The sequence below is a fragment of the Eleutherodactylus coqui genome, chromosome 6, assembly GCF_035609145.1.
Source record: "Eleutherodactylus coqui strain aEleCoq1 chromosome 6, aEleCoq1.hap1, whole genome shotgun sequence".
In the NCBI taxonomy this organism is placed as follows: domain Eukaryota; kingdom Metazoa; phylum Chordata; class Amphibia; order Anura; family Eleutherodactylidae; genus Eleutherodactylus; species Eleutherodactylus coqui.
The window spans coordinates 6,167,176-6,180,605 of NC_089842.1; the positions used below are offsets into that span (position 1 = coordinate 6,167,176).

The following is a 13,430-nucleotide window of genomic DNA, read 5'->3' on the forward strand; positions in this document are numbered from 1 at the left end:
TTGCTATGGGCAATGCTCGATCATCAGCATGACGACAACCCAAAGCAGACGGACAAATCAACAGAAGAATGCCCAGCCGAAGCCCAGCCGGAGTCCCATTGAAGGTCTGTGGAATTAAACAGATATCGGATTACATCTTTGTGAATATGACAAAAACTGACATTTTAATAGGGGTGTGCAGACTTTTTATATCCACTGTATGTATAAATGATTTCACGCACAGAACAATTTACATTTCCGATTTGCCGCAACAAATCTTTCTCCGTAATCGCGCAATAGTAAAAGGATGACGCGTGCGAGGAACCTAAAGAACAACATAGTAGTAAACATTCAAGATCCCGACACGATGGAAAACATTGGAGGTAGTTTCCTCCTCAGTAGAGGGAGGGTTACTCACCTGACTCGGATTAGACCGTCTGGCACATTTTCTAGCAGCCCCCTGCTCTGCCTTGGCACTCTGCAGAAGGCTTAGGAAGTTTCACAACTACAGCAAAGTTTGCTTGGAATCTAAAACTGGTGAGTACTTTGTGGTGCGTGCGCCGGTCTGATGCGGATACAAGGGGTGAGAGGCATGGAAGAGCGTAGGCTCATCTGGGCCCAGTTGCACACCGTTATCTGTTACAAACCCTTTACTGACTGATCGGACCCGGATATTACTGCTATTCTCCACCACAAGCCTTCTCTACCTTGTCTGGTCGTGTTCAGCTGCTGAATTAACTCTTCACATAACCTGATAGTAAGTGGAAGGAGAAATCTAAAACTTACTGCTAATAGTTTCCTGCCAATCACTTAGTTACATTGTAATAGTTACATAGTTTGTAAGAGATACATTGTATGTAAAGTCAAGGGGCGGGATGTGGATGAAGGGAAGGTTGTGGGTAAACATCACATCCACAGCGCAGCAAGTCTGGGAGATGGCGGAATAAGAGATACTATAAGACGGGGTGACGGGCGCCCGCTCAGCAGACGGCCCCGCTGCACTACAGTAATTAGGTAGCCTTTATTATTTTAATACAGGGGGTCCTATTAAAAAGGGGTTTGTCTAGTAACCTGAGAACCCCTTTAATGGGAGGGGAGAATGGAGGCACCAGTGAAGTCAGAGGGAGTTTGATAAGGAGGAAACTTAAGTGGCAAGTCATAAATCTCCTGACAGATTGCAAGTTGTGCGATTTCAGTGCCAAGCACAATGCAGACGACGGGCGGGTTTACCAACCCTGTCGGAGGCCGTACTTACACGGATGAGGAAAGCGAATGAGTGCTGTTCATGAATTCACAGAAATCGCGTGTGAAACGAACCCGTGGTCTTCAATCGGTTAATTTACAGGATGGATTTTATGCTGGCATCGGTAATGCGAGATTGAAAAACAAATCACAGCGTGTCCCATTTTGGGGCAAATCTGTTCAAGAATCGCTTAGAATTTCCTATGGGTGCGTGAAAAAAAAATTGCATTGCGCTCACATGCTATTCAGTTCGCATGCGGATGCGATGTTTTTTTTTTCCATTTCAACTAATGTAACAACTATTGGTGGTCCAGTTGCAAAACTATTGCTGTCCAGGATAGACCATCAATAGCAGTTTAACAGCATCTGCAGCCGAGGACCCCTGCCTATCAGCTGTTCACTGGGCTTGAGCACTGAGATGATTTCTTCAGGAAGCAGACAGCTCCATTACCACTGCAGTGGCCCGGCTTAGTATTACAGGCAAAGATTCCACTGAAGTGAATGGCCTACAATACTGAGCCTGGCCACTGCAGAGGGAACAGAGATGTCTACTTCCTAAAGAAATGCATGAGAACATCAATCCAGCAAACAGTGGGGTCCCAGACAGTTCCACCAATTCACTATTGATGGGCTTTTTCTAAGGATAGGCCATCAATAGTTTACAACTGGACAACCCCTTTAAGCCAATTTTTTGTGGCAAAATTTTGGCACACTTTTTTGGCACAAGAGGTTGCTTTAAGGCCATGCCCCTTTTCTTATGAGGCCACACCTTCCTCCTGCTCTGTGACCATCAAGCTGGTCAACATGACAAGTTCCCTTTAAAGAATCACCGGTAATCTTGAGGACATTTAGTGTTGGAGGGCGAATACTTCGCTGAGTTCTCCATGTGAATTCTGGCTATGAAAACCACTGCAAAATCTGCCATTTTTGCCGCGGGCCAACTCTCGGATTAACTTTGTCAATTGGCAAAATCACATTTCCGCATCCAGAAGCGACATGTTGCTTTTTGAAGCCGCAATGTGATGGAATTGTGCATGCGGATTTTGCCCTTTGACGGGACTAAATCAGTGCGCAAATCCGTGGTAAAAGCCGCAGCAGAAAGACGAATATTTTGTTGCGGTTTTTAGAGGCAGAATTTATGCAAAAAATGCTGCAGTGATTTGCGCTGTGTGCGGACCCTCATACCGGTGATGGCTCAGGGGTCCCACACCAAGAAACCAAAGCTCATAACTTCCATGTAGAGTCCCGGCATGTAATGTGGTGAGACGTCCAAGAAGCCACGAGACAAGAGAAAAGTGGCTCCATTCTGCTTCCCTTCGGAGCCGTCATGCGACCCTCCACTTGTCTTACAGAATCTTTTTATGCCATTCATGACCATCGCGAGGCACATCCAGAGCTGGGTCACTCTGCATCCTTCTAACCCAGAGGCCGGAGGATCCGGAGATGCAGAACTGATACAGCAGGAGCAGCCGATGAGTGACAATGGCCGCATCTCCATCTACGGGATGCCCGATGACGAGGTAAGGTACAAAGCTGCCACTTCAACTTCCCATCATTCATTGACTCCTTTCATGAATAACAAACCCAAAAAATGAATGTTTGAGCCCGGACCGCAAACGTCCGCCATTAAAGAAAGGTTTAGAGAGAATATAATAAAAGTATTTACAAAACAGAACGGAAATGAATGCAGCATCGATACAAGAGGAACACACGGCAGATAGGACGTCCCTGAAGAAGACCATCCTACGAGAGGCGCAACCAATCTGTGCCATGCATGTAGTAAAGTGTTACCACGTAACCGAGGATCCGGACGTCCCAGTGCCCCGACGCGCTCGCGTCCTTTTATGAATAGCCTTTTTTTTTTTAAAGACCGCTGACACCCGCCGTGACCGGAACCGCCTCGGCCCACCCCCTCACACTCCTCATTTACATAGCATATACATGTTCTGCACATCATACAGTTTTGTCTGAATTCACTTATTAACATGTTTTTGGAGTAAACCCACAATCACAGATAAAACATGCAGGTTCCATGCAGATGCTGTCCAGATCTCAACATCACAAGGCATCAGTGCTAACCACCAAGCCACCATGCTGCCCAATTCCTTATATATATTGGGCTGTGTGAAAGGGTTAAAAGGAAAGTGCTGACAGAAACAACATTGTGCATCAATCACGGTTTTATGTTAAAAATTCAAGAACATTTGATTTTTTTTTACTTTTCGATGTCCGGATCTATATTTAAAAAGAATCCTGAAATCCTGCAGTTCTCACACTGACCACTAATAATAGTCTGCTACTTCTTGTTGTGTAGAGAAAACCTCTCAGCTGTCATCTCATTATCATCACAGGCAGGATTACACTGAGAGGAGTCACCTATATATAGGTAACACAGGACCCACCATTCACAATAGTCACAGCTCCCCTCCTCCCCTTCCCTTACAGACAGGATTACACTGATGAGACACCTATATATAGATAATACAGGACCCACCATTCACAATAGTCACAGCTCACCTCCTCCCCTCCCTGTACAGACAGGATTATACTGAGAGGAGACAACTATATATAGATAACACAGCAGCCACCATTCACAATAGTCACAGCTCACCTCCTCCCCTCCCTGTACAGACTGGATTACACTGAGAGGAGACAACTATATATAGATAACACAGGACCACCATTCACAATAGTCACAGCTCACCTCCTCCCCTCCCTGCACAGACAGAATTACACTGAGAGGAGACACCTATATATAGATAACAGAGGAGCTACCATTCACAATAGTCACAGCTCCCCTCCTCCCTTCCCTGTACAGACTGGATTACACTGAGAGGAGACACCTATATATAGATAACACAGGAGCCATCATTCACAATAGTCACAGCTCCCCTCGTCCCTTCCCTGTACAGACTGGATTACACTGAGAGGAGACACCTGTATATAGATAACACAGGAGCCATCATTCACAATAGTCACAGCTCACCTCCTCCCCTCCCTGTACAGACAGGATTATACTGAGAGGAGACACCTATATATAGATAACACAGGACCACCATTCACAATAGTCACAGCTCACCTCCTACCTTCCCTGTACAGACAGGATTATACTGAGAGGTGACACCTATATATAGATAATACAGGATCCACCATTCACAATAGTCACAGCTCACCTCCTCCCCTCCCTGTACAGGCAGGATTACTCTGAGAGGAGACACCTATATATAGATAACACAGGAGCCACCATTCACAATAGTCACAGCTCACCTTCCCCCTCCCTGTACAGACAAGATTACACTGAGAGGAGACACCTATATATAGATAACACAGGAGCCATCATTCACAATAGTCACAGCTCACCTCCTCCCCTCCCTGTACAGACAGGATTATACTGAGAGGAGACACCTATATATAGATAACACAGGACCACCATTCATAATAGTCACAGCTCACCTCCTACCTTCCCTGTACAGACAGGATTATACTGAGAGGTGACACCTATATATAGATAATACAGGATCCACCATTCACAATAGTCACAGCTCACCTCCTCCCCTCCCTGCACAGACAGGATTACACTGAGAGATGGCACCTATATATAGATAACACAGGAGCCACCATTCACAATTGGTGATGTCCCAGCTCACCTCCTCCCCTAGGTCCAGTTTAGAGCTGTGAGAGAAACAGGCTCATGGGGTACCTGGCTATTTAGAGGCCTCATGTGCAGCAGACTGAACAGAATCATCAGTGCAAAGGGTGTTGTGGGAAGAGCTGTTGGTCTGAGGGAGGTTGTATGCACACGGACGTCTGCGAGTTGCACCTGAGATTCTCAACTTGCATTGGACAGCACATAGAAACCTTGTCAGTATGTTGTCCAATGTGCCAGACACCATGCATTACAAGTCTTATTCTTGTGCGATAGTCGCTTAGGAATAAAACATGCAGTGAATTTTCAAACTTGAACCATCGGTCCGAGTGATAAATCACTTGTCTGCATGAACCCATTCAAATGAATGGGTTCTTTTCCCACGTGGCTTCTGCCCATATTGCAGTCTGATGGAACTTGTGTAGCCTGTGTGCATAAACCCTTAGTAAGTGACACACTATGTCCTGTTTAGTTTGTGTTCTGGAGCTTATGACATTGGGAAGCGAGAAAATTAGATTCCGTACGTAAAATTTGGACGCTGATTCTTTTGCGCATAGAATTGAATAATGGAGTTGGGACCCATTCGCTTTTCCTATTTATGAGATAATCAATGCTCGTGCCAAATTTCATGTTTCTACAACATCGGGAAGTGAGAGAATTAGTGGCAATGATGGAAATCGAACGATCTACGTGGGGGGGTCGTAACTGTCGACGACGCTCGCACGCGCGCCACCTATCGTAGGATATTTGTACTATGCCTATAATCTTCCCAGGAGTGTACTCAGCAACTTCCCAAAGTTTCATGGCGATCGGATGAATGGTGTAGTAGCGCATAAAGGACAAACAGACAGACAGACAGACACGCATACATTCAATTTTATATATATAGATGAGTAAGTCAGGACTCTGTCTACAACATCTGTGATAATCTCAAGGCACAACTGGGGTTTCTGGGGGTTCTTGGACACTGAACCCTCTAAAACATCACTGACAGTCCCATTTTTTTATATCACTCTACATGAATTGATGTTCTCACACCGCACCCCTGGAGCGCAGCAACTGTTTTATCTTCTGATCGACTTATCTCAGTGCCTGAATTGAGGTCGGCCTTATTTACGGTTGCACTGCACAGGAATTGCTGCTACTGCTGACCCGGGCTTGTCTGAGGTCCGGGGAGTGACTCTGCCGCTGCTCTCCTCGATCACAGTCCAGCCGTCTCCATGCAGACTGGGGCTGTAGCACACAAGTGTAAGTTTATAGCATATTACGCCACATGACACACGGTAATTGACGGGCAGTCCAATAAATTGCCTTACACTGCTTGGCTCCCATTTGCGTGTATACATGGCGTAATATGCAAGCGCAAAAAAGGACCCATTGTTCCCTATGGATGCATAGTCATCAATGTTGTGAAGCGTCAGGGTGGGAAATTTAAACAAAAAAACCATCAGGAAATCTGAGCATGACAGCGTGCGCAAAACTATATGGCTGCCCTACGTGGCGATAGGTCAGACCACCACTGGCTCCACAGCAGTATAACGCTGCGTGACTCACGCAGGACTTACGCATACAGTCGTGTGAGGGACAGAATCCTTGAACGGAGAGACTTTGGTTTATCACTCCGACCGGTCACTGCCCCCATAAGCCGGGATGTCAGCCCTGTTTAAGGTTGTGCGTCCCAGTGGTTGGGTGAACGACAACTAACTTAAATGGCAGCAAGTGGTGCAGAGGGGCGAACCTCTGCATGTACGGATTGTCAGATTAGAAGAATGGCGCAAAGGGATTCTGTACTGCGAGCGATGCTGAACGTCACATCCTGAGCCTGTTGAACAGGGTCTACACAAACCATCAGAAGACACAACATTGAGCTACCAGACAGACGTCCATCAACTGGTGTCCCATTGACTTCACACCTCCCTCTCCAAGGCTGTTATGGTGCAGAGCAAGATGACAATGGAGGCTGGAATGGAGGCCCGTGCTCTCCAGCGAGGAGCCCCGCTGTTGTCTTAGACACTGTGATAGCCGGACATTGGTCTGGCTGGCCTAAATGTGCTACCATGGCCTGTAGCGTCTCCAGACCCATCAAGCACATCTGGGATGGCATCGATCAACAATTACAAAAAGAGCTGCGAGGAGAAAATCCTGAAGATTGGCGGAATATTCCCCATTAGTAACCTCATTGATAGCAGCCATTAATTAAGTAAAGATGTTTCTAATACTGAGTTTCGTTTTTTTGACATTTGCATATCATTAACAGGTCTACTGATCCTGCGATTTCCATAATTCCACGACTTTTCCCTCTTGGTGTTGCAATTTGAATGTTGAGGAGTTTATTGTCTTCTTGTCATTCGGTCCTGATGTCAATGAGTTTCTCCCTCTGCGACAGGTGAAGTACTGCAACCTCGTCTTTGACCCTGGATCTGAGCTCTTAACAACAGGATCATCTGCAGATCGAGATTTGGTCCCACATTCCTGTCAGGTCCGCACCGGTAAGGAAAACCCAAAAAGTACAATCTGATCACAGAGTTTGAGAACTTTTACTAAAGCGAATCAGCCGACGAATCACTCTGAATGAGTCAGGGCCATAATAAGGGGAAGCCATAACTGTAGAGCGGAAATGGGAAACAGTAAGGAAGATACAGAAGACATGACAGCGGTCGGGAAGGGGGCGGGGGGGGGGGGGGGAGGAGGTTGGTCAGCAGGTGCATTTCCCATTATTTGAGATGATCCACAAAGCAGATCTTGCAGCTTGTCTCTCAGGGTGAAGCGGACTGATATAATCATCAGGCTAAAGTCCTTCCAATATGAGTTGACATTGAGCTGCCAAGACTGTCGGAACGTTCCAGAAGCGTCATTGTTATTGTATGACAGAGTCCATCTGTCGGCGTGTCCCTCCGCTGCCAGAGCCGCAGACTCATGGGGATCAAAACATGTCCTTCTGATGGGAGAATACAATGAGCAAAAGTTACAAAATAAAGACTTTAAAGAGGTTTCTGGGACTTTAAAATTGAAGACTTGTCCTCAGTAGTGATAAGCAAACTTCAAAAGTTCGGTTCTGGCGGTTCACTGAATTCGGTCCGAATTAGTTTGAACCAAGCAGTAGTTCACAGATCGCCATAAAACTGGTGTGTAACACTGAGCCATTAAAGCCCCATATAAGACTCACCGGTCAGTCAGAAGGGCATCAAAGTACCAAAGAGCTGCTTATAGGACAAAGTAATGAGGGGAAAAAGGAGAAGAAAGAATAATGAAAAAGACGGGAAAAAACTGAAGGAAAATTATTCTTCTTCTTTTTCCTTTTTCCGTTTCCTTCTTCTTTCTTGTTCTTTTCCAATCCTTCTTTTTTTAGCTCTTTTTCTTCCTCCTTTTTCCTTTTTTTCTCTTTTTTATTCTTCTTTTTCTTCCTTTTTTTATTCTTTTTTGTCTTTTTTCTTTGTTAAAAAAAGAAGGAAGAAGAAGAATTTGAGCAGGTTCAGATGAGATGAACCGCCGGAGATTGGCACCAACAGAACTTTTACCTAAGTTAGACCTGAAACAGAGTTGGATTGTTTTGGTTCACTTAGCACTAGTCCTTAGCATCAGACCAATGGGCATCCCCAATGATCAACTGATTGAGGCTTACTGCGGCTCACTCCCATTCCAGTGAATCCTTCCCCCGCCCCACATATAAGATATTGAGTATTTGACTCTAGAGCAACATTTAATCTATCCAAATGTTGTAGCAATCCTGGGATATCCTCCGCTCGTGTCCCGCCCTCCGGGCACATTACATTCGTATAGTGGGAGTAGCTGAGTTTCCTTAGTAAAAAGGCAATATCAGTTTTTCTCTCTTTAGTTTCTTTACAGAGCAGAAGACTTCAGGCGAATCGCCTCCACATACTCATCATTACCGCCATTATTCTGGTCTTTGTGTTGATCTTCAGCCTGACAATGGGGATTCTGATGAACAGTGAGTTATGAGTTCTTTGATTTTCATCTTTCATATAAGGAATAAATAGATGACTAGTGGCCTCCATGATCATCAAGGGACCTAAAATATGCCCAACAGGCAGAGGCTGACATGCTGGTGTGAACAGTGGGGGCATTAGTTCTCATTGAGGAGATCCAGCAGGTATATGAAGACTTATTTTCAGGCAATGCACCATGGGAAAAGTATGCAAATTAGCTTATGTCAGCTAAACAAGAGACTTGTAAAAAGAGGTTGAACCCATTTTAGAAAGCTGTTAGAGAGTTTTTGCCCTCCCGAGTACAAAGCAGGTTCTGGTTGGCTGGTTGAGGTGCCTTAGATGCAGCTCAGCGAAAGGGGGGTAAATAGTTCTCATTGAAGAGCCCTACCATGGGAAAACGTATGGAAATGATCTCATGTCAGACAAACGAGAGACTCATAGAAAAGGAAGAACAGCCCAACAATACACAGTTGTTTGGGGGTTCTTGGCCCCTATTGGTACATAGCAGAGTACTGGTTGGGCGAATGAGCTGCCATAGATACACCTCAGTCGGATACTAGTTCTCCTTGAAGAGACACAGTGGGTGTATGGAGACTTAATTTTGGGCAGTGCGCCATGGGAAAGAGTATGCAAATTAGCTGCTGTCAGGGGATTCTTATCTATAGATGGGTTGCTCTTACTTTTGGTAGAAAGCCTGGTTTGGCCAACATGGGCTAATTTGCAGGCTAGTGTCAACAAAGCCGAACCCTACAAACCTAGTTATTTACTTATAATAATAGTTGACTGAATACTGTGAATGTAGTGGGATCAGCCAAGACATCCACATGTATGGGCAAGGCAGTGGCTTATTCCTCCTTCTCATTAAACGTGTACTCTCTACCTATCCAAAGATACGTGTTTATGGTAAGGGTGGGAGAAATGCATGATGGCCAAAAAGTCCTACCTATACCCTAGATTTGTTTTCAGACTTGGAGGATTTGCCGTTACTTGTGCCCCACTCTTGTCCTATGATGTGCCTTGTATATATCTGCTATCTTCCTAGAGTATATGACTTTCAGCATAACAATTACTTTGCCCTTGATGTGTGCTGCAGGGGTTTGGGCTACTGGGCGATAGATACATGTGGAGAATAGTTCACCTGTAAGACATAACCATTGATGGGCATTCACACCTGTGCTTGCACTTCTGTTGTTTAACTCCTTGGAGCTGAACAACAAAGTTAGTGGAGCCCCCACATCCGGCACCTGCCAGAGCCGAGCGGAGTCAGATGGACCCCATTGACTCTAACGGGGTCTGTCCAGCTTCTGGCATGCTGGCTAAAAAATTCCTAGATGAAATAGCGTGTTGGATCTGCGCCAGTGGAGCTTCCAGTGCAGATTTGAATGTGTAAAGGCCCATTTATACCAGCCGATGATCGCTAAAAAATCGCTAATCGGCGTTCGTTTTAGAGATAATCGATGCGTGTAAATGTGCGCCCATCGTCCGCTTTTCGTACACTGCTAGCTGATCGCTAAATTCAGTCCAACCGAAAAATCATCCTTCACTTTTATCAGTAGTTCTCCACGGGGAGTGCTGATAGCAGTGTTACTCGTGGAGAACAAAGGATCTGAGCGCAGATAAGAGCCTGGGGCTATTAATTGCATTCATGGAAGGCTTCATTTACACATCTAATTGGTACTGAACTAGCTGAGTATCTACTTAATACTTTATGCAAAATGATCGCTCAAAGCCGTCACTGAGACTGTCATTTGAGCGATCTTTGAGCGATCATCGGCCCGTGTAAACCAGCCTCTAGGAGGGATACACATGGCTGTACAGGAATTGCACCTGAATCTGAGTCTTATCTCCATGGACCTTGCACATCGCAGTACGTGAGTAGCAAACACAGTGCTTTATTGTCACATGAACGTGTAGGAAACTGTGCCTGTGAATAGTCCCATAGGCTGTAATGGGGCTTTGTGCCGTCCGTGGAAATACAGCCGTGTGAACTGGCACCAAGTGACATTATGAATAGAGATGAGCGAGCACCAAAATGCTCGGGTGCTCGTTACTCGAGACGAACTTTTCGCGATGCTCGAGGGTTCGTTTCGAGTAACGAACCCCATTGAAGTCAATGGGTGACCCGAGCATTTTTGTATATCGCCGATGCTCGCTAAGGTTTTCATTTGTGAAAATCGGGGCAATTCAAGAATGTGATGGGAACGACACAGCAACGGATAGGGCAGGCGAGGGGCTACATGTTGGGCTGCATCTCAAGTTCACAGGTCCCACTATTAAGCCACAATACCGGCAAGAGTGGGCCCCCCCCCCCCCCCCCCAACAACTTTTACTTCTGAAAAGCCCTCATTAGCAAGGCATACCTTAGCTAAGCACCACACTGCCTCCAACAAAGCACAATCACTGCCTGCATGACACTCCACTGCCACTTCTCCTGGGTTACATGCTGCCCAACCCCCCCCCCCCCCCACGACGCAGTGTCCACAGCGCACACCAAAGTGTCCCTGCCCAGCCTTCAGCTGCCCTCATGCCACGCCACACTCATGTCTCTTTATAAGTGCGTCTGCTAGAGGAACCGCAGGCACACACTGCAGAGGGTTGGCACGGCTAGGCAGCGACCCTCTTTAAAAGGGGCGGGGCGATAGCCCACAATGCTGTACAGAAGCAATGAGAAATATAATCCTGTGCCACCGCCATCAGGAGCTGCACATGTGGGCATAGCAATGGGGAACCTATGTGCCACACACTATTCATTCTGTCAAGGTGTCTGCATGTCCCAGTCAGACCGGGGTTTTTCATAAATAGTCACAGGCAGGTACAACTCCGCAATGGGAATTCCGTGTGCAGCCACAGCATGGGTGGCTCCCTGGAACCCACCGCTGTACATAAATGTATCCCATTGCAGTGCCCTGGACAGCAGAGCTAACGTCAGATGAAATGCAGGTGGGCTTCGGCCCACACTGCATGCCCCAGTCCGACTGGGGTTCTTTAGAAGTGGACACAGATGCATTTACAACTCCCTGTGGACCCACAGCATGGGTGGCTCCCTGGAAGCCACCGGCGGTACATAAAAATATCCCATTGCATTGCCCATCACAGCTGAGGTAATAATGTCATGTTTAATGCAGGTGGCTTCGGCCCACACTGCATGCCCCAGTCAGACTGGGGTTCTTTAGAAGTGGACACATGCAGTTACAATTCCCTGTGGACCCACGGCATGGGTGGCTCCCTGGAACCCACCGGCGGTACATAAAAATATCCCATTGCAGTGCCCATCACAGCTGATGTTATGTCAGCTGTAATGCAGGTGGGCAAAAAATTAATTGGATTACACTGTAGGCGAGGGCCCCTAAAAATTGGTGTACCAACAGTACTAATGTACCTGAGAAAAATTGCCCATGCCCAACCGAGAGGGCAGGTGAAACCCATTAATCGCTTTGGTTAATGTGGCTTAATTTGTAACTAGGCCTGGAGGCAGCCCAGTAAAAATAAAAATTGGTTCAGGTGCAAGTTTCAACGCTTTAATGAGCATTGAAACGTATAAACATTGTTTACAAAAATTATATGACTGAGCCTTGTGGGCCTAAGAAAAATTGCCCATTCGGCGTGATTATGTGAGGTTTCAGGAGGAGGAGCAGGAGGAGGAGGAGGAATATTATACACAGATTGATGAAGCAAAAAGGTCCCCGTTTTGGATGGTGATAGAGAACGATGCTTCCATCCGCGGGTGCAGCCTAAGTATTGCTTAGGTATCGCTGCTGTCCGCTGGTGGAGAACAGAAGTCTGGGGAAATCCAGCCTTTGTTCATCTTGATGAGTGTTAGCCTGTCGGCACTGTCGGTTGACAGGCGGGTACGCTTATCCGTGATGATTCCCCCAGCCACACTAAACACACTCTCTGACAAGACGCTAGCCGCAGGACAAGCAAGCACCTCCAGGGCATACAGCGCGAGTTCAGGCCACATGTCCAGCTTCGACACCCAGTAGTTGTAGGGGGCAGAGGCGTCACGGAGGACGGTCGTGCGATCGGCTACGTACTCCCTCACCATCCTTTTACAGTGCTCCCGCCAACTCAGCCTTGACTGGGGAGCGGTGACACAGTCTTGCTGGGGAGCCATAAAGCTGTCAAAGGCCTTAGAGAGTGTTCCCCTGCCTGCGCTGTACATGCTGCCTGATCTCTGCGCCTCCCCTGCTACCTGGGCCGCGGAAATGCGCCTTCGGCCACTAGCGCTGTCGGATGGGAAGTTTACCATCAGTTTGTCCACCAGCGCCCTGTGGTATAGCAACACTCTCGAACCCCTTTCCTCTTCGGGAATGAGAGTGGAAAGGTTCTCCTTATACCGTGGGTCGAGCAGTGTGTACACCCAGTAATCCGTAGTAGCCAGAATGCGTGTAACGCGAGGGTCACGAGAAAGGCATCCTAACATGAAGTCAGCCATGTGTGCCAGGGTACCTGTACGCAACACATGGCTGTCCTCACTCGGAAGATCACTTTCAGGATCCTCCTCCTCCTCCTCCTCCTCTGGCCATACACGCTGAAAGGATGACAGGCAAGCTGCATCTGTACCCTCAGCAGTGGGCCAAGCTGTCTCTTCCCCCTCCTCCTCCTCCTCCTCAACG

General features: G+C 46.9%; 1 protein-coding gene across 2 annotated transcripts in view; it reads left to right on the forward strand.

The window, feature by feature from the left end:
- The first annotated feature begins 613 nt into the window (after window positions 1-613).
- Window positions 614-13,430, forward strand: part of MFRP (membrane frizzled-related protein) — a 51,771-nt gene continuing 38,954 nt past the window's right edge. Inside the window, exons 1-4 of one of the 2 annotated variants that reach the window (XM_066606097.1) lie at window positions 614-736; window positions 2,574-2,741; window positions 7,254-7,356; window positions 8,703-8,816. In XM_066606097.1, the coding sequence (XP_066462194.1) occupies window positions 2,583-2,741; window positions 7,254-7,356; window positions 8,703-8,816 (376 nt within the window). In that variant the 5' untranslated portion in view covers window positions 614-736; window positions 2,574-2,582. Of the gene's footprint in view, window positions 737-1,238; window positions 1,347-2,573; window positions 2,742-7,253; window positions 7,357-8,702; window positions 8,817-13,430 lie in introns of those variants that run through there. The other variant, XM_066606096.1, reaches the window with a different exon arrangement.